This window comes from Gasterosteus aculeatus, chromosome 11 (genome assembly GCF_964276395.1).
Source record: "Gasterosteus aculeatus chromosome 11, fGasAcu3.hap1.1, whole genome shotgun sequence".
NCBI classification, from domain to species: domain Eukaryota; kingdom Metazoa; phylum Chordata; class Actinopteri; order Perciformes; family Gasterosteidae; genus Gasterosteus; species Gasterosteus aculeatus.
The window spans coordinates 16,305,454-16,325,635 of NC_135699.1; the positions used below are offsets into that span (position 1 = coordinate 16,305,454).

Sequence of the window (20,182 nt, forward strand, 5' to 3'; positions counted from 1 at the left end):
GAGAAGCCGACCTTGTGAGGAAGCCTCGGCAGTGGGCCTGCAGCCCGATGATCTTTTTGCGGAAGGCCACGAAGCGTTTCCTCACGAAGAACATGCGGATGTACCGCTGCAAGGTGAGAGCTGCCAGCTGGCGGGTGCGCTCCCGCTTACTCTCCAACAGTTGGTAGATGTCCTCCTTCAGAAACATCTGCCACACACACATATGTGTTGTCGCTTTGTGTTGCTGATTTTTTTATTTCTTTGTAAACACAAATAAACACGAGGAGATCCCTGACCTTTGTGACTCCTACGTGATAAGCTCCTGGTCTCAGCAGACACAGCTTACTGAGCATTACCACACAGTTCTCTCCGTTTGCAGCTGGAAGCTCTCGCATCCCCACCAGGGACTTATACCTGGGACGACACACGAGCAAAAGTCGATTATTGGTTAAACAGGCTTAAGTATCGCTTGTGCATCTCCTCACACTATCACTTTCCATGCTAAGCACCATCCGGTGATTAATACTGCGTGTCACCTGAACAGGAAGACGTAGAATGGCATTCTGACAGGATACCCCTCTCGACGGATCCTGATGGTCTCCAGCACACCGGAGTGTCTCAGCTGACTGCTGACCAAGTCGTTCTCAAACACGCCTGGCTGCTGAACACGGATGTCAAACGAGGACATAGTGAGGCTGGTTTCATGCATGCCAACGATCGGTATCATCAGGAGGAGGACAGAATGCCTAAAAATCTACCTTCATATTATTTGGCTTGATGCAGCGAACAAATAAAGGGTTGCACCTAAAGTGGCAGAAGAACAGAAGTAAATAACGTTTTCTGCTTTGTAAAATATTTATAAGCTTTAAGATCACCACTGAGGATCACCTCTCCATCTTCTCCACCAGCTCAAGTAGGGACTGTTGGAACTTGTTGCTGACGGTGGGCGCTTGGTATTTTCTAGTGACTGTGCTGCTCTTCCTCATGCGGCCTCCTCTCTGCTGACCTGTGACCTCTGCGTGACTCTGGAAGAGGTTTGATAACATCTGGACACGCACAGAAAACACATTTTACCGAAATTGTTCATGTTCACACAGATTAAAAAAAGGTAATATGGTGATTTGAAGATGTTTGTCTCTTCTCACCTTGTTCTTGCTCTGAATAAAAAGGTCCAGGACATCCTGACGGACCTGGTCATAGTTCTTATCGAGGAACTTTTGAACCTGCGTCATTGAGATTATAGATTATTGACATAATAGATTATTGAATTATTGACATGTCAGGGATTATTGGTGGATTCTCTCTGTTCCAGCCACGTTAAGCGTTGTTGCTTCTCTTACTTTTCCATTACCTGTTACCTCAGCCTATGAAGAGCAAACTCAGTCGGTACAACACCTCAGTGTGGATTGTTGAAACAAAAGTTGGTTCCAAAACTCATATCCCCTGATGATAGTAGTCTGTATATTACCCAGTATGTTAAAATGCCTGGATATATTTTGAGATATTTCCGTCTGAAACCAAGAGGTCGATGACCGACCAACAGACACCTTGCTGCTGCAATGCTTTAAAACAGGAGTATGTGAGTGGTCAGAGGTCATCAATGACATCATTGATCAATGACGTCATTGATGACAGTGAATCAAGCAAATCTTTGCCAGCAGCAGGTTCTTTCACCTGAGAGGAGCCAATGAGGAGCAGCGTACCTGGTAGGTGACCCGGCCGGCAAAGTGCTTGATGGTCATCTCTGGGAGGGGCATCTTTGGCTTCTGATACAACGGGTTGTTGCCATGGTGATAGTGACACTTTTGGAGAAACGTGTGGTCCGTCGCCTGGTGACAAAGCAGCAGATTCTAGAACGTGTACCATACTGTGGACTGTTATGGATGTTCAGGTGTCTTCAGCTTCCCTCTAGGTGTCTCACCTGTGGGAAACAGCTCTGGTCGTCCAGGATCCTCAGTATCCCATGAGGCTTAGCGGCGATGAGGTCAATGCAGGGCTGGTTGTCGCTGAAAGGGATGTTCTGCCAGGGGATCTGTTCCCGGCTGTACTCCTCCTGCACGGGGAACACGTGCAATACGATGACTTCACATGTTACAGTATTGTTTCTAATTGAATTTTCAATGTTTCCATGACTAACAGGGGTATGTTTCCATCCTTCTCTGCATGTGTACACACAAACGTTTATGTGTTAGTTGTGTTTGCATTAGTGATGTTAAGCATGGCTAAGTGTGCATGCGAGTAGTTGAATGGACCTGCAGGCGTGACTTCGACTCACCTGTTCCTCCCTGAACACGATCCTGTTGAAGAAGAACTGCAGGTACTCGTTTGCATAATTAATGCAAAGCTGCTCAAAGCTGTTGAAGGCCAGATCCTATTGGTCACACACACACACACACACACACACACACACACACACACACACACACGCACTGGAGTCTTTCAACCGTGCAACACAATAAAGTGACAAACAGGTGATGCTCCGTCTGTGTGTGTTGTACCTCAAATCCATAAATGTCCAGGATGGAGATAGAGAGGCTGTGTTGGCGGGGGTACACCTGAGCGTTGATCCTCTCTGTTAACCAATGGAAGAGCAGCGAGTACAGGATCTTGGCAACAGCATCTCTGCAGGACAAAGGCAAACAAACACGGACCAATAGCGTGTGGAACAGGAATGTCGACATGTAATTGAGTATTTTCTTTAAGGTGACATGGGACAGACTTCATTACTTGGTAATGACGGGTTAAGGAGGTTATTAAGTCTGAAACACACCGATTTTAAAATGATTAGTTTGAATGGGAACAAAATGCCAGAATCAGTACTATTTCCCTACTGGTATGCAGCCGTCGCTCACCTGGCATCAACAGCACTCTCCACACTCAATGGGGTGGAGATCCTGTCCCTCATTGTCTCCTGTTGAGACAGAAGACAGAAGGGTACGTTAAGGTTTTTCCGACCGGTGTTTCAATACCACTAATAATATTAACAATAATAAGAAGAACCGATTTCTTTCTTTGTTTCCCTCTTTGTATGAGTGTCGAGTGAGTGTTGGTTTAACAGCATTGGCTTGTTTGTGTATTGTAGTCGGGTGTGTGGAATGTAAGCGATACACCCAAATAATCCATGTTGACACATGCGTCACGTCTGTAGTTAAGTTTTGAGTAGTTATTTGAAGCTGTGTGTGCAAGTGCTTAATAAAGGGATTCTATTACCACTCAGAAACAAAATCAGGCTCCGCATGACATCGGATGGCGATTTGAGATTTGTCTTTCAAGACGTAATGAATTAATGAATAAATGAATGAATGAATGAGGGCATCGCAGGCCAGAGGTTTTGAGGACAGACACTTGACAGGTAGCTAAAATCCAAGTCTAAAAGACTCAGCGACGGTATCAGAGTACGGGGCTCATCACTTTTACCTAATCGAGATGAAAGTATTCTGTATATTTTGGGAGGGGTCTCGGTCTCCTTAGCAGCAACCTTTACCTCTTTCTTTACAGGTCTCCAGGTGAGAGATATCTTAACACACACACAAACGCACATAAAGCTCTTTGATACTGACTGTGACTTTGTAGGTGACGGCTTTCTGAAGTCCCTCCGGAGAGATCTGCAGCAGCTCTGCCACCACCCTGATCTCCTGAGCGCTCACCACCGACGCCACCTCCTGGCCATCGGACTGTGGTGCAGAACGCACAAGAGACGAAAAAACACTTTTTACACTTTCACCCGAGACTGGTTAAATATCGCCAATGCTCTTTTTCTATTCATTTTTGTAATTTTTAGTTCATGTCAATGTTATCTGTATACGTCCAAGGGTTTGGGGATTACTAAAATTGTCTACATTAAAAATATAAAAGAAATAAACATCCCTTTGGAAACGCTACCTCGTATTTCTGAAAGTAGACGTTGCCCAGGTGCAGTATGGAAGAAAGAACTCTAAAGATGGCCGACTGGTCCTCGGGGGTGAAGTGAAGGATCTCCATGGCAGCGATCAGACGCAAGAAGTCCTCTGCGTCATTCTTTCCTGGTATTCCGCAATCTCCTCCCTTTGAGGAGAGAAAGGTCATAATAGTTTGAGATCCCTTGGGTCTCTCCTCCCGAGGCAGGCGATGATGATGATGCTGCATTGTGTCTGCTACCTGGTTGAGGTAATAGTAGGTCTCAGCCTCCTGAAGATAGAAAGCCTGTCTCTGCTGTGAGGGAAGACCTGCCAGCATCTCGTAGAAGATATGATAGTTCCTCTCATCTTTGGCCTGAGGGGAAGAAACAAAAGTGACACTTTGTACTTAATACATACAAAAGCTTTATAGATAAAGAGTGTCATCTTGAGTATCTGTCCTGTGTGTGTCACCTGGAAGACGATACGGGACTTTTCCAGTAGATACTGAGAGGTTATGGCACCACTGATCACACCACTGGACACAAAGAGAGAGATTAATAATAATCGTGGTTAGTGTTTTACAATTAAAAGTAGGTTTTAAGCAATGTAAAAAATAGATGGCAACTCTATGTTATACTCACTCCTCCAGAAAAACCTCCATGTATTTCCCAAAGCGACTTGAATTATCGTTCCGTACAGTTTTGGCATTTCCAAAAGATTCCAGCAGAGGAGCTGCCTCGAGTATCTGCGTTGAAACACACAGCGAATGAACAACCACGGTGAATGTAAAGCAGCAGGCTGTTAAACGCTAGTCTGTGCTGCAGCTGAAGAGGAATTGTAAGATATTAAGCAGACATCATGCATCAAACCCCATTACCTCAATCTGCACCCAGGAAGAGCCAGCATAGACACAAAGGCATGAAAAAAATAGGGTTAGCACGTCCTCCAAGACGGTAACGTGTGTGTGTCATTGTGTGTGTGTGTATGTACCTGTTGCACAAGATTGTATTTGTGATGAATTGCTGCTAGGTAGCGAAGGACTAGTTTGGTGGCCTCTGTTTTCCCAGACCCGCTCTCCCCACTGAAACACAGGAACATGCACTCAATGGACACCAACCTGACTCAGTAGTTGATGTTTTAGTTCCTAAACATTTAGAGGGCTCTCTACCTCTGGTGTATAGTGTGCACATTAAACTTTGAAAACTAATTTCTTTGTTTAGTACAGATACATACTTAACGCAGTCTTGCATTAAACAAGGACTCAATGACACTTTTGGGTTGAATCACCTGAAACACTTACGCACACACACACTTGCTTGATCACTGCCAACAGCTTAAAGCTAAATACTACCATTGCTTTAGCCAAGTTTAGCCAAAGGGAGGCGTGTTTGTGTGAATTTAAGGACACCAGCACCTTGACCACATTCCAGCATAGGGTTTCAACTCACAGGCTGAATAGTTAAAAACCAGGCCATTACTGGTCACTGAACACCGTCCTTAAATAGTGACTTGCACACAAACGCAGGGTTCGCACATGTGCACTTCGGACAGACACACACCTTTGAAAGATAATCTTCTCCTGGCCCAGACCTTTCTGGGCTTTCCTTACAGGTATCTCCTTTCAAGTATGGCTAGAGTGTTCCAGGTGTGTGACAGAGGGGGCGTTTGTGTATTCAATGTGATTGTTTCTAAAAGCACCTACCGGCATGTGGAATGTGTAGACGTCCTGTATATCTAGCTATGATTCTACATCTGAGTCGGGTGTAAACGGCCTCTGAGTGTGCGTGTGAGGTGAGATCCGCTTCACATGGAGCGAGGTGCCTGTCTTCAGTTTGCAGACCAGAAGACCACAAAGACTCATGAATTTACACTAATTAACACTAATCCAGCTTGAGATGGTAAAAAAGAAGCTTCATGAGCTCTATGTGTACCAACAAAACACTGGAAGGTTTCAACATGCATTCTTTTAAAACAAACATTTGCATTTGTATCATCTTACCTGATTATTATGACCTGGTTGTGTTTGGCATCCATCATTTTGGAATAAGCAGCATCTGCTATGGCAAACAAATGCCTGAAGGAGAAGGAGCAGCTATGATGAAATTAAATCTGCAAAGGATGTCTCGTACAGAGTAGACTGCCCTAAGGGCACCAGGGTGCACTATATACGATCTTAATACAGACAATTGTAGCATTACATTGTTAGTTTTAAATTAACTGTCCCCCGTTTGATGGTGACTGTGACTTACGGAGGGTTCTCCCCCAGAGCATGACCCTTGTACAGCAGCACCATGTCCGTCCCATAGGTGTTGTACATCTTGTAGGGGTTCACAGACACCAGAATACTACCTATGTAAGTCTAAAAAAGTAAAGACAATACATAGAATCAGACAGGGGAAAATAATTAAATGGAAGTCCAAACAGGAGAAGAAAAGTAAAAGTTGAGCTTTGTAAAAATGACTTTAGATTTAGAGAAAAGTAGAAAAATATTGTTTTGATTGTAGCATGTAGGTGGCTACTTGCATAAATAAGGTTCCTCTCAGATCGTTTCCTCAGGTTCAGCAGAACAGCTCCTTCATGCATCTCCCTGGAGAGAAGCGGTACAACCAAGGTAAGTTGCACTTTGTAGGTTTCTGGCAGACAAGAGTTAAACCAAGTGTGTGAGGTTTTTGGACTTACTCTAACTGTGTCATATCTTCCACTCCGTCTTCGTCTCGCTGCTCGCGGTGAGTCATGGTGGGCAGGATTCTGATTGAGTACATCTAAAATACACATGTACACACATTTAAAAATTAGGCAGTGATGTATGCACATATATCGCCGTGCACAAATGGTTCACACGTTAACACACTCACATTGATATATCAATCGTCACTCTTTGCAATGATTATGATTGTATCCAGGATCCTTGTTTGTCATCTTTTCATCAAAATAAATGTATAAATTTGACTTTTCTGCTCAAGGTGCCCATCACCTATACTAATCATATATTGTGCTCTTCCAACCATCAACAAATACATTTAAAAAAAACAAGAGTATGTGAGTGGTACAGGTAAACTAAAAGTAAACTACCATCCATCTGAATACTCCTTACTACAAATACTGTGCCAGGCATTCACCATAACATTACACTTTCAACTGCAACATTACACTGTAAACATTAAGACTTGGTGAATAGGGCCCAATATCAGTTAGTTTTTCAACTTGTAATTTGACTCATGAGTTTAAACCATTTACCTTGTCAAACCAGTGCCCCTGTGGTTCCCCCTCCCTGCTGAGATTCCACTGCCCAGGTTCATCCCCAACTTGTCCCTGCGCCATCAGACTGTGGGGGTCCAGCAGCTCCCCGTCCCTATACATAGACCACTTATTGAGATTCTGCACTGTGCCATGAGGTAGAACTTGCTCGGCCCCCCACACGTCCGCATCTTGCTGCAGTCCCAAGCTATCACCTCCAGCGCCCTGTGCCCAGTGCTGATCTGTGCCAGATCCCTGGACTTGGGGTGAAACTACAGCATATGAGGGTAGGCGGTAAGAGGCGCCTCGGAGGTGAGGGTTCTGCAGCGCACCAGAGAGATTAGGTGAGCGAGGTTCTGGGGCTCTAGGGGCACCAAGCCTTGTCATGATATTACCATTAGGGAGACGGTAATTTGCACCACGAAGGTTTGGGTTGTTAGATAAAGCATTAGACATGTCTGGTGTTCGGGTTGCAGTGGGCTGAGTGCGGGTCATCAGAGTTCCATCAGGCAAACGATAGCTGGCAGATCGGAGGTTTGGGTTTCGAAGAGCGTTGGAAAGATCCAGTGAGCGTGACTCAGCAGGATCAGCAGAACGAGGCTGCTTCAAAAGTGTTGAGTCTGGTAGTCTGTACGAAGCACCTCGGAGTTTAGTGTTTGACATTGCACCAGAAAGGTTAGGACTGGAAGAGGCAGCGGTGGAAGCTTGGGTTTGATTTCGTGAAAATGATCCTTCTGGGAGTTGAAACTTTGCTTTACGCAGGTTAGCATTCATCAGTGCGCTAGAAAGACCCGGTGATGATATCCCACTCTCAGCATTCTGCACCTCCTCTACCGGATGCGATAGAAATGAACCATCTGGTAATCGATAAGAAGCCTTACGAACGTTAGGATTGAGCAGAGCAGAGGAAAGCATAGAAGATGAAGGGGGGGAAAGCTCAGGTGCTGGCTCATTTCTTGTTACTAAAGTTCCATCAGGCAGCCTATATGTGGCTTTACGTACATTTGGGTTCATCAGTGCAGAGGAAAGCATTGGTGAGGCAGGGAGTGGTGCAGGTGTAGGTTCTGTCCTTCTTACAAGGGTGCCATCAGGCAAACGATATGCGGCCTGTCGCAAAGTAGGATTGAGCAAGGCAGAGGACAACATAGAGGATGAGAGGGGTAAAGGGCCTGGGGAAGGTTCAACAGGTTCAGTTCTGGTGACAAATGAGCCATCAGGCAGTCGATAGGTGGCCTGACGTAGACTTGGGTTCTGCAAGGCATTAGAGAGAACAGAGGGTGAGAGCCTCCCACCAACACTGACACCACCTCCAACATCAGTGGTAACTGGAGACTCAACAGGGCCCCGGGACATTGTCAAAGTGCCACCTGGAAGCCTTAACATTGATCCGTGGATGTGGGAGGTCCGCAGTCCACCAGCAAGAAATGAAGAGGTACCTCGGACAGTCCCTTGTCGAGGTGTGGTAGGAGGAGGGGCGGGAGCGGCAGGTGACATGTTGGAGAACTGTTGTTGAAGGGTTGAGGCAAAGGAAGCATTGCGTAACTGGGAGTTAAGCATAGCAGAAGATAAGTGTGGGGAGGGGGCTACAGATGGAGCAAGAGGGGCTGCTACGTGAGGGGGGGAGAAAACGGTTGTATAGACATTGGCATTGCGTTGCAGAGGAGAAGTATAGGACGCAGTGGCCAGACGTGTGTTCTGCATCAAAGCATTGGACAGACGAAGAGGGGCATAGGGGTCCCCCTCCTGGCTTGCTTGGAGATCAGCTGATATCACTCCTTGCCCACCAGGTATGGGGGAGGGGCTTCTCTGTAAAGATGTGGTATAGCTGGCATTCTGTAGATAAGGGTTCTGGAGCGCGTGCCCCAAAAAAGGCGACGAGGGTGCTGGTTTAGGGATGTTTTGAGGGTAGACTTCATACTGTGTCTGTGGGGAGGAGGGTCTCTGTAAAGGAGAAGATTGAGCAGTGTTGCGGTAAGAGATAGAGGAGGGGTGAGGAGTATGAGGAAAGGGAGAACCTAAAATCTGAGGGTTTGGTAAAGCATTTGTAAGCATTGGGGGTGGCCCTGGCTCCATCATTGTGTAATCATAGTGGTTGATCTGAGGTTGAGATGGCTGGAAAGTGCCAGGAGGAAGACTTGGGCGAGGTACCTGAGGTTGAAAAGATGTTGGCCCTAGACTCATTGTCCTTCGGGGAAAAGGGGAGGGTGGTTGAGACGTGTAACGCACGGGAGAGGCTGGACGGGAGGGCAGAGGAGATGAACGAGGCAGTGGTTGAGGAGATGGAGGTCTACTCTGCAGCCTACGCACTGATGGCTGGGGAGAAGGAGGGCCACTCTGTTTCAAAGAAGGCTGTGGAGAGACAGGAGGCCCTTGAGGAGTGGCTCTGAATGACTGCCTAGATTGCACAGAGGTCTGGTTTCTGGGCATACGAACCAGTGGCTGCCCCCTACCTACAGGTCTGTGGAAGCCTCCTTGGGATGTACCATTACGCATGGACTCTCTTAACCCTGTAGGTTGAGAGCCTACCCTGGCTAACATGGGTGCTCCAGCTATGCCCCCTGTCTGCCCTAAGTGAGGACCCGGACCACTGTGGATAGAGGACCTGAAAGGGGCTACATGCTGAGTGATAGGGGGTCCATGTCTACTGCGTCTCTGTGAATATGGATTTGCTGGAGAGGGCTTCACGGCCCCCATGGGCAAGTGACTCCTGCCTCCACCACCGCCTCTCATTCTGCGAATCGAGGACCGGGCGGGGAGGGGGCGACTGCTGATACGCGACAGGGAAGGAGAGGGAGGACGATGTGGGGAGGTGGGGCGGAAGGTTTGGGGAGGAGAATCAGACCTCTCAGGCAGAGGTGGGCTTTGTGTTTGAGGGGATGGCAGAGGTGGTGAAGGGGAATGCCTCAATTTGGATGTTTGTTTTCTACCTCTGAACATATGAGGTCTGGTAGATGGTAGAGGCACAGCATCAGGAGGTGGTTGCTGTCTAAAGGAAAGTCTTGGGGAAGGCGGTGGGCTTGCTCTCTTCCTCAGTGAACCACGTGGGGAAGATAGGGGGCTAGGAAGTGGAGATTGTGGTCGACCAGTTGATGGAGGCCTGCGTAACCCAACTTCCCCCCTTCCTCTTGAAAGAGATGGCTGAGCTCTAACTGACATCCCTCTCCTTTGGTGTGATGGAGATGCAGTCGAGCTGAGTGGCCTACGCCTTTGGGAAGACGGCATTTGGCCCGACGTTGCGGTCCGGTTAGTGATCTCTCTCCTATGTGAGTGACGGGAGAGACGTTGGTCCAGATGAGTACCTGTTTGGTCCATATGATGTGATGACAGGCAAGGTGAAGGAGGGGCCATTGTCCTTACTGATCCTTGCCTAAATGGCAGTTGAGAGGATGGTAGGGGACTCATTCGTCGCACTGGCCTAGGTGAGGCCGCTGGTGAATGCAGTTGTGAATGCATCAGTTGAGGCATCGGTTGCTGTAATTGTGGGACCATTGGGGACATTTTCCCCATATGGAACATTTGTGGGTCTTGGGGGTGTGATGGTTGATGTATTTGCGAGGCCAAATGCAGTGGTAGGTGAGATGGCGACATGTGATTGTGAGAAACAGAAAAAGGAGGGTGAGGTGCCGGAGGGAGAGAGAAATGATCCTGTTGAATGGCCGTAGCTGTTGGGGAGGTGGCCTGTCTAAGAAAAATGGGGGTTTGTTGTTGGTTCACAAAAGTGGGATAATGGGGCTGTTGAGGAAGGTATGTGGGAAGGGGCTGTTCATATTGTATTTCTGACATGATTTCCAGATTGTTGAGGTCAATAGCTGGGGTGGAAAGGGGGAACATTGGGGAGGTGTGATAAGAATTAAGAGGAGGAGGTGGCATGGATTCCACCTCCAGTCTGTCTTTTCCAAATAGCATAACCTGGGGCCTAGGGACCCGGAACTGCTCTGCTGAAAATGATTCAGCAAAAGGGTAAGGCAGCTGCTCCTGTCCATATAGCTGTCCTGTTTCAGCCGGATTTAGCCCAACATCCATATAAAAAGGCTGCTGATAGGGGTAATGAATAGCAGCAGGGTCCGTATATCCCCGCATTGGGTCATTATATAGGCCCGACACATGCCCACCACTCATCATGCCCTGTGGGTGTGACATCCCGTTGCTATAGGCCATACTGTGGTCATTGTAATCTCCATACACCTCCGGGTTATAAGGGTCATAGAAACCTTCCATAGCATTATCATAGTAACCATATGGCTCTGGTTCCACTGCATACAGCATTCCATCTTCACCATAGTAATACTCCATCTCTTCATCCCCAAAGTAATCTTCATACTCATCGTTGTAATTGCCATATGGGTCACTGTAGTAATCCACGTCGTCCTCATAGTAGAAGTCCTCATCATGATAAAAGTTGCCGTCATCATCATAGTAACCATATTCATCTTCCCACTCGTCATCGTCATAGTAATCCTGTTCACCCCCATAAGGATTATATGGGTCATAGGTCACTGGTTGTCTCAGGTAGCCTGTAGGTCTCTCCCTGTCGTGGTAATCTTCCTCATAGCCATAGTCATCATCGTCATACTCATACGCCTCATTGTAATAATGAGCCCGTCCCCCTCTGGTGTCCCTGTTAGCAAATGACAGACTCTTTCGCTCCCGTCCTCCTGCTCGTGCCCCCAGCCGACCATGGCCATTAGCAGTCAGGAACCTCCCTGTCAACCAGTTAGATGCTGCAGCCATTCTTCCTAACATCCAGCCCTTAGTCTTAAACCCTGATCTTGCTTGATTTTTCCCAAGCATCCCTTTAAACTTTCCTCCCAATCCCTTCGCCTCGGTTGCCATTTTTCCTTTGCTTCCTAAACTGGATAGATTTATTGTCTTTTTAGGTGGTGTGGTTTCTTTTGGAGGATCAGTCTTCTTATTAAACATGCTGAAACCAGACAAACCTGGCTTTTTGTCGGCGGAAGGTGATTTACCCCCAAACCCAGCGAAAAGCTTGCTGGAGCCCAGAAGTGGTTTAGCAACACCAGGGGCCTTTTTTTTTTGGGAAACCCGTAGGAAGAGACGGGAGGTGCTTTTGAGGTTTCTCTTTGGTTTTGCTTTCTCTTCCTGTTGTTTAGAGGGCATGCTAAAAAGAGAAGACTTCCCCGTGATGCCCGAGAGGGCTTTTGATGCTCCTTTAAGTTGAAACTTGGGATCTGTCTTCTGTGCTTTAGCAGCAACTGGGCCCTTCTTCTGTCCCTCTGACACAAAGCCAATCATAGCTTTGGAGGCTCCTTTAATGTTGACATCAGTCATCTTTTTCAGGTTTATCGCACCCATCCCTCTCTTCACTGGTGAATCCCCCTTTGTTTCCTCATTTGACGGAGGTGACTTTTTTGGAGGCTTAAAACCCTTCACAGCTATGGCTTTGGATGCACCTTTCAGAGCTGCTTTCCCTTTCCCTTTATCCTTCTTGATAACTACCTCTTCCTCGCTTTCATCACCCTCTTCTTCGTCAGTGTTCATCTCCTCTTCTTCTTCCTCTGACTCCTCGTCTGATTCACTGACAGGTTTCTTTCCCTTTCCCTTTTTTCCATCATCCTTCCCTTTCCCTTTAGCCGGTGGCTCCTCCACTTTCTTTGCCCCTTTCTTGTCATCCTTTCCTCCTTTTTTTGGCTCTTCTGACTTCCCTTTCTTGGCAGCGGATTTTGTGTCACCTTTTTTTGGTGCCATGTTTTAAAACATGTTACAAAATGTGCTAAAGTAAGTCAGTTAGTGCCAATGTTGACATGTGAGAAAAATGGTCTCAACAGCAGCGTCATCCTCTCATTTCTAATTGCTTGCACATATTGTCTCCCTATTTTCTCCATCTGATCTGTTGTTGTGACAAACCAGAAGCCCCAGCGCACTGCGTCCCAAGTCAGTTGTTCTAATATGCAGACAGAGAACAACACAAACCACAGTACTTCAAAACACGATCTAGTAATGGAGTCTGAATCTCAGCCATTAGTGCTCGCTCTCATTACAGGACGTCTTCAAGCATCAGCCACAGAGCTGTTGTCTCTGTGTGGGTAAAAAGAGAAAAGCAATCTGTCCAGGAATGTCACATTTTGTTTTAAAAAAGGCAGGTCTTGAGTGTCTTGAATTTAAAATGCTATATTCATGAGAAAAGAAATGATGAAACTGGTAGAAGTCCCTCTCAGTTTTACCCGCTTATTGACGCTGGCTCACAGAGGTTGTCCACCGAAGTCCATCCAGCACAACAAAAATACTTCCTGTTCCTCTATCTAGGCTTGTACGGAACTTCCCAGGGTCACACGATGAATAAAAGACCCTGCTATCCCAGTGACAAAGTCTTTGTAGTCCTTTGTGTGTCTCCCATTGTCAGTGCATCCTGTGAGTCCGGCAGTGAATCCTCTTCTTGGCCGCCTCACCGACTTTGGCAGGACGTCCCCCCAACAAGGAGAGCCAACGTGCGTGTGAGTCTCGGCCTTCGGGGGTGTCCTCCTCTTTGTCTAAGAGTGCGTGTTGTATCCTCCCACATCCACGTCAGCTTGCCTTTCTGACCTCCTGCAACCTTGTGCATCTTTCTCTGGTTACAACGGCTTCATCCGTACACTGTTCGCCTAAACTTGAGGCCTCATCCTCTCCTCAGCTGATGTGAATGCACGTGTGATCGTATGTATCGTATGCGTGTAAGAATCAGAGTTTACCCCTATGATATAGTTGCAAGGGCCCACTTAACGCACCAGCTATACAGCCTTGGGGTAACCCTATCTGCAGACTCGCTCCTGTATGAATAATGCAGGCTGGCTGAGCTGTTGCTAAACTGTGCCTGAGAGGCGAAGCCAAAAAAATTCAAACGCTGCCGGCAGAGCAGCATGGACCACGTCTGAGAGGGATATGCGCTCAACTTCCACAGTACAGGCACAAACCAAGAGTACATACGTTAGATGCAGGAAGATTCGACTCAGGACTTTTTAAAGTAAATCAATAAAATGAATAATTCCAGTACCTGTTCCTTCTAGTCAGAGTTGCACTGCAGCTAGCTGAAGTCATTGATCCATAGCAACTTTCCATATCAGGAACTACGCCACCATGAATAATACAGGCCTATTGGAGCTTTAATGACAAGGTCAAAAAAGCCTAAATTTGTTGTCTTTTCCTTCAGCTGGAGACTGCCGGGATCCTCTGAAACCTCAGTGGCCATTAGACATCAGACTCTATAAATATCTTAATTAAATCATTTCACACCTATAAGGTCCTTATAGGTGTGAAATTATTTGATGATTTGTCTCACCGTCGGAGGCTACAAAGCGTTCAGAAATGCCTCTCCACCCGGTCAGAAGAAGAGAGAGGTGCTACATTGGCCATTACATAGATGGCAGATGTTAATTCATTGATGACGGTCTGATGTCAGCACGAGGATGACGGTCTGATGTTAATTCATTGATGACGGGCTGATGTCAGCTCGAGGATGATGGTCTGATGTTAATTCATTGATGACGGTCTGATGTTAGCTCGACGATGATGGTCTGATGTTAATTCATTGATGACGGTCTGATGTCAGCTCGAGGATGATGGTCTGATGTTAATTCATTGATGACGGGCTGATGTCAGCTCGAGGATGATGGTCTGATGTTAATTCATTGATGACGGGCTGATGTCAGCTCGAGGATGATGGTCTGATGTTAATTCATTGATGACGGGTTGATATTCCAGGAGGTCATCTCAGTGGCAGATATGAATATTTAATGGTTGCCCTGTGTTCTGGCTATGCAGCACGGATAAAACATTCATCGCGGGTCACTCTAAATATAACACAAAGGGTGAACCCCAAGGAATACATTATACATGGGGGCTAGTGTCAGGGGCTAAAGGCCAGACACCACAGAGCAGGCCGAGGAAAGACAGCAAATAGACAAAAGAAAAAAAGATAGAAGGACAAACTGAGAAACATCTTCTGATAACAGCAAACACTAAACATTTAATGACATTTATCTACATGGGAATATTATTTATTCTAATTATTTACAGGTCCAACACCCTCTTTTATTTCCTTGGCCTTGAGTTGGTACGACTAATAGTCTTGACCTAAGATACGATCTGAGAAGAAATCAGTCTCACGTATCCCTGAGGAGCAGTGACCACGACACAACTCTACACGGTCTGCAGGCTGCACAGCAATAACAACAACAGCAGCTGTTGGTATCATCTGACCGCCAACAAAGATAAAGAGGATAAAGACCACGAGTGGGAAAGGGACAAGAGTTCAAAAGCTCTTTCCTGTCTCATCGGGTACGAGCGCCGTGGAGGTTGTTGGTCACCAAACCGGTAAAGGGACACACCGAGAGATCTATCTGATACGTGTGATGTGTATCTGCTGTCGAAGTGATGTGGTCTGATGACTGAGTGAACTGGTAATGAAGAGAGCGCAGACGACAGAGATGGAGGAGGTGGGGGAAAGGTAAGGAGGTAAGGAGACCGAGGCAAAGAGAGAGGTGCATCAACGACCTGCTGATGAATGAACTGCAGATTACATCAATGCTGAAAAGATGCTGAGCAGAAGAAAAAAAAGTCTGAATGAAAAGAGAGTGTAAATTTGTAAACGGAAGAATGAACTGTTGTTAGAGTGAGAAGCAGAGGAGGGATGTCAGAGCGCCGGCAGAGAGAGTGAGAGGAGAAGGGGAGAGTGTCTTCATCGACATGCCAATCACTGACAATGTGCTTTCATCAGACGCACTCAGCGACACGAGCCTAATAAAGGAGATCAGCTGAGCAGAGCCAGCAGGCTCATTTAATGACTGTGCGCATGCACACACACACACACACTCAGGTTGGTTCGTCTCAGAAAGAAACCGTCCAAGCCTGTTAACTCTGAAATAGAAAGACAACACTGATGTTTCCCTGGTACAACGTGCACCATCTTACTGGAACCTGTAAACATTATGATGTCGTCGGGTTTTGTTGGTATTTGCTCCTAAAGCGTTATCTCAGTTTGGAGCAAAGCCTTGGACCGACCGACCCACAACGCTTTGACTGCAACAAAGATAACAAAACCAAACGCTACGAGGGTCAGGGGGAGAAGGGCCGACAGGGTGGCAGAAGGAGAAGGAGGGGCAGGAGGGCGAAGATGCTGCACTCAGGTTTCCTGTAAACCCTTTAAGTCCCATTCAAGTCTTAACCTTCGATGCCAGATTACCCAGTAACAATGGCGAGAGGCCAGCGACTGCTCACACACTGAAGACCTGCCGCAGAGGATCCAACGGCAACGCTTGGCTGGAGGGGCGGCTATTATTAGACCTGAAAATGAGATGCTCAATTTGACCTTGACGTATCCGTTACGAGTGAATGTAAACACCAGATGCTCGGTGACAGCATCAAAACGAAATGAAGAAAAGAATTTTACAACACTTTGTCACGTTTCATTAGACGATCCAAATGTTTTATCTCAAACCACTTGTAAAAGGAGACACATTTCATGCATTTATCTGATGCTGCGATGTAGGAATATCACAGTAACCACGTCAAAGTTTTCACTTAAACTGATGCAGATTCATTTAAAGAGGGATTCAATCGGTTTATGGAATAAAAACAATAATGGCAAAAGTTGGAAGAGAATGTAACTTTTTAATCAAGGCGGTTGAAGTAAACTGATCCTCCTTAGTTGTTTACTTTGACACTTTCTGAAAATGAGTGATAACATCATTTGTAACACCAAGTGGGACATTTGACAACATAAAGTACCTCCCAACATCACCGGTGGTTCCCCATAGAAGACAGAGACAAATTCTAAAAATGCAATATATGAACTGCCACACCCTCTTGTGGCAATATACATTATCTTTATAAAAACGGGCCTGTATTTAATACAGCTTACCTCTTCTGTTTTTGTGTGACAGATGTTGATATTTAAAGCTGTTAAATCCGCTGTGTGGAGCAAAAATAGAACCTAGACTGGCTTCTATCTGCACCTCTTTTATAGCCCTCTGCACACGCACACATACACAGACACACACTTTCACAAATCTTGACCCGTGATGGGCCTTCGCTGGGAAACAACCAACAAACATCTGTTGACTCAGTGAGGCTTCCGTGGTTACCTGTGCATCCTCCGTGCAAAGGTTCAATAGAGCGGAGAAAGGAGTCGGTCCAGTCCACTATGGACATCAAAGCACGCATCAGCGGTGAAGAGGTTCGGTTTCTTAGTAAACATGCTGTACGTGTACATGTGGTGTGTGTGTTTTGCCCCTCCCGCGTTAATTGCCTCAATTAACGATATACAAACACACACACACACACACAGACACACTGCGCTATCATCCTCCCACACTGGCGTCTCGACGTCAGACCCTAAAGAGTCATTTGTTGTAAATGTAAAGCCCCTGAGTGACAATAGGTCGTCAAACATGTGTGCTTGTGTGTGTGTGTGTGTGTGTGTGTGTGTCTGTGTGTCAAAGAGCCTTATCAGATCTATTCACAAAGACACACACATACACTAAAAAAAGATCACTTGCAGTATGAGCGCGGCGCTTTGCTAAATGTATTCAGCTGTTCCCTCATTGAATGTTCGGTTTGAGTCAACTTTAAAAATAAATTGTTGATTTGTCGTTTTTCAATGTTTTTTTAAGCTAAAACATAAAAACATATCAAACTAAACACAAGATTTAAAGTGGTGAAGAAACTGAGATGTTGTAATTGTATTGTTGTTTCTTTGGTGAACGTCTTCAGTGAGGACAGTTAAATACTGTCTTCATTGAGCAGAAGACATTATTTAGTTCCTGTTGGCACAGAAGACTACGATGATTGTGTGTCTCTAATGGCGTATTCCGTTTCTTAACATGAAGGCAACCGATGCACACAACAGCCCGTTAGCCTACAGCTTATGCAACTACATATATGCTCGGTTTAACCACGCAGAGAAAAGCCTTTTCATCCAATTGTCTGCTGATCGAATATCCTAAAAGCTCCATACAGGTGAGTCCTTTGTCTGAATGTACTCTACGTTTTAAAAAGAGACCATTAATGGGGCAGTGAATATCAACCCTAGCAAAAAGGCTATTTGACCAACTAAAACGCAAAGACAGCACCTGTGTTGTTATGTCAACACACAAATGTCATTGGGATGATAGAAAAAAGGCTTTCAAAGTGTCAGGAAGTGGGACAGTTTTGTAGATGTAGATGTTTGCTCACCTCCTGAGTTTCATAGTTTGTGAAGTGAAGTTAGTAGTGGGAAATTTAAAAATCAATTTAACTTCAAATGCATCTGTCACCAGGGGGACATTGTGGTTTCTGTAAATTTTTGGTATTTTAGCATGGTTTGGTTTTACATTTTAGCATGGTTTGTTTTATTACATTTTTGCATGGTTTGTTTTATTACATTTTTACATATTAACCCACCTTTCGGTAAACTACATGCACCTGGAGGGACTAATCAATTACAGAGAGCCCTGGCCAACCACATTACACAATGAAAGGACCTCCCCTCTCCAATTAACACAGCTGCTGTAAAGGACACTAAGCACGGCATGAAAGCACAAGCCACGAGCAGGAGAAGCCACGAGCAGGAGAAGCCACGAGCAGGAGAAGCCACGAGCAGGAGAAGCCACGAGCAGGAGAAGCCACGAGCAGGAGAAGCCACGAGCAGGAGAAGCCACGAGCAGGAGAAGCCACGAGCAGGAGAAGCCACGAGCAGGAGAAGCCACGAGCAGGAGAAGCCACGAGCAGGAGAAGCCATGGGATAGCAAGCGAGAGGACGGCAAGACAGCGGACGAGCAGGCAGGGTGCAACGAGGAGAGGAACGAGACGGACTGGACACCTCACCCAGGAAAGGAACGGAACCGGAAACAAGAAGAAAGGGCAAGACTGATCAGCAGCAGTGGCTGGTCGAATTCTTAATCTTTTTTAGTACTTTGTTCCAGCTGGACTTTTAATACAATTGTAGTTATTTATGGGTTTTTAGTTACTAATAAAATCCTCCTTTTAAACCACGCTTTTAAGTCTTGTGATCCATGCTGTTCTTCCTCTGGTGAACAAGAATCTGTTTTTATGGAAACCTAGACTCCGCAACTAGGCGGCGTTGCTGGTACCTTTTTTATAAATATCTTTATTTTTTATTAGATTTTAAGTCCCCCGCCTCACAGGGCTGACACATCGGCCAATTTTAGTTTGATGGTATCTCATAAAATCAATGTCCAACCATCAGTGAATCTACCGTTGGTTAAAGGAAAAGCACATATGTCTCTCTGATCTTTGGGTCTGGAATAAAACACAAACCCTGATAAAGTGTTTGGCCTCTCAGCTTCATGTAATGAGCAGACTGAGACAGAAGAGGGCAGAAGAGACAAAGTAATCAAGGCCTTCACACCGCATTGAATGCTAGTGACTTCTTTTTCTATTTGATGAGCCAAAAAATGTAGAATTATGGGTATTCATTTAAATTTGAGGTTCTATATTATGAACACATGTAATACTGGGATAAACAGTAAATCTCATGGTCCTGCAAAGCAAATGTCACCGGGAAGAATAGTTGCTGCCTTAGCTACACCACATGTGGATCCAAATACATTGAATTAAATTTTCCAGGTAGTTTTCCAGTCTGTCTAAAAACAGTATACAATAAATTATGAGAGATTTGTTTGCCGGTTTGGGGATCACTACTGAAAATTGGCACTTGTATTTAAAAATACGTTTTGCTTAAATATATTATATATTATTTCTATGAAAGCAGGAAAGAACCAAAGATCTTAAAGTCATATGACTTCAATTGAAGTCTTTATAATTCAGTCAGTACACTACACTGAGGAAAGCTTACATAATATTAATTAAACTAGAAAACATATGATGTTGCAAACTCTTTCGTATTGACTTGGATTAAAGGAATATTTACTCATCAAATAATATTCAGTTGACTTGAGAAAAGTCTGTCACTGAAAACAGCAATTTAATGGAATTTTTGCTTGAGAAATTACTTTATTATCTGTCACAATCAATCACAATAGATCAATTGATCACTCCGGTTTTATGGAATTTAGGAGAACATTTTGGTTGGGTCACTTTTGATTAAACTGGGTAAAACTCACAGGTTACAAGTCCTCTGATTGAAAGGAGTGGCT

General features: G+C 45.5%; 1 protein-coding gene across 4 annotated transcripts in view; it reads right to left on the reverse strand.

Moving 5' to 3' along the window:
* The window catches only part of myo15aa (myosin XVAa), a 32,975-nt gene extending 15,926 nt beyond the window's left edge, over positions 1-17,049 (reverse strand). For 2 of the 4 annotated variants that reach the window (XM_078084088.1, XM_078084087.1), the window contains exons 1-22: positions 7,095-14,521; positions 6,537-6,619; positions 6,381-6,444; positions 6,107-6,216; positions 5,857-5,931; positions 4,848-4,938; positions 4,499-4,602; positions 4,329-4,392; positions 4,117-4,230; positions 3,862-4,023; positions 3,540-3,653; positions 2,832-2,890; positions 2,478-2,601; positions 2,255-2,350; positions 1,901-2,032; positions 1,683-1,808; positions 1,125-1,202; positions 868-1,025; positions 738-783; positions 516-640; positions 276-393; positions 12-187 (exon numbers count right to left, since the gene is read on the reverse strand). In XM_078084088.1, the coding sequence (XP_077940214.1) occupies positions 12-187; positions 276-393; positions 516-640; positions 738-783; positions 868-1,025; positions 1,125-1,202; positions 1,683-1,808; positions 1,901-2,032; positions 2,255-2,350; positions 2,478-2,601; positions 2,832-2,890; positions 3,540-3,653; positions 3,862-4,023; positions 4,117-4,230; positions 4,329-4,392; positions 4,499-4,602; positions 4,848-4,938; positions 5,857-5,931; positions 6,107-6,216; positions 6,381-6,444; positions 6,537-6,619; positions 7,095-12,800 (7,925 nt within the window). In that variant the 5' untranslated portion in view covers positions 12,801-14,521. Of the gene's footprint in view, positions 1-11; positions 188-275; positions 394-515; positions 641-737; positions 784-867; positions 1,026-1,124; positions 1,203-1,682; positions 1,809-1,900; positions 2,033-2,254; positions 2,351-2,477; positions 2,602-2,831; positions 2,891-3,539; positions 3,654-3,861; positions 4,024-4,116; positions 4,231-4,328; positions 4,393-4,498; positions 4,603-4,847; positions 4,939-5,856; positions 5,932-6,106; positions 6,217-6,380; positions 6,445-6,536; positions 6,620-7,094; positions 14,555-16,947 lie in introns of those variants that run through there. The other 2 variants (XM_078084089.1, XR_013451354.1) reach the window with 2 other exon arrangements.
* Between the last annotated feature and the right edge of the window lie 3,133 nt (positions 17,050-20,182).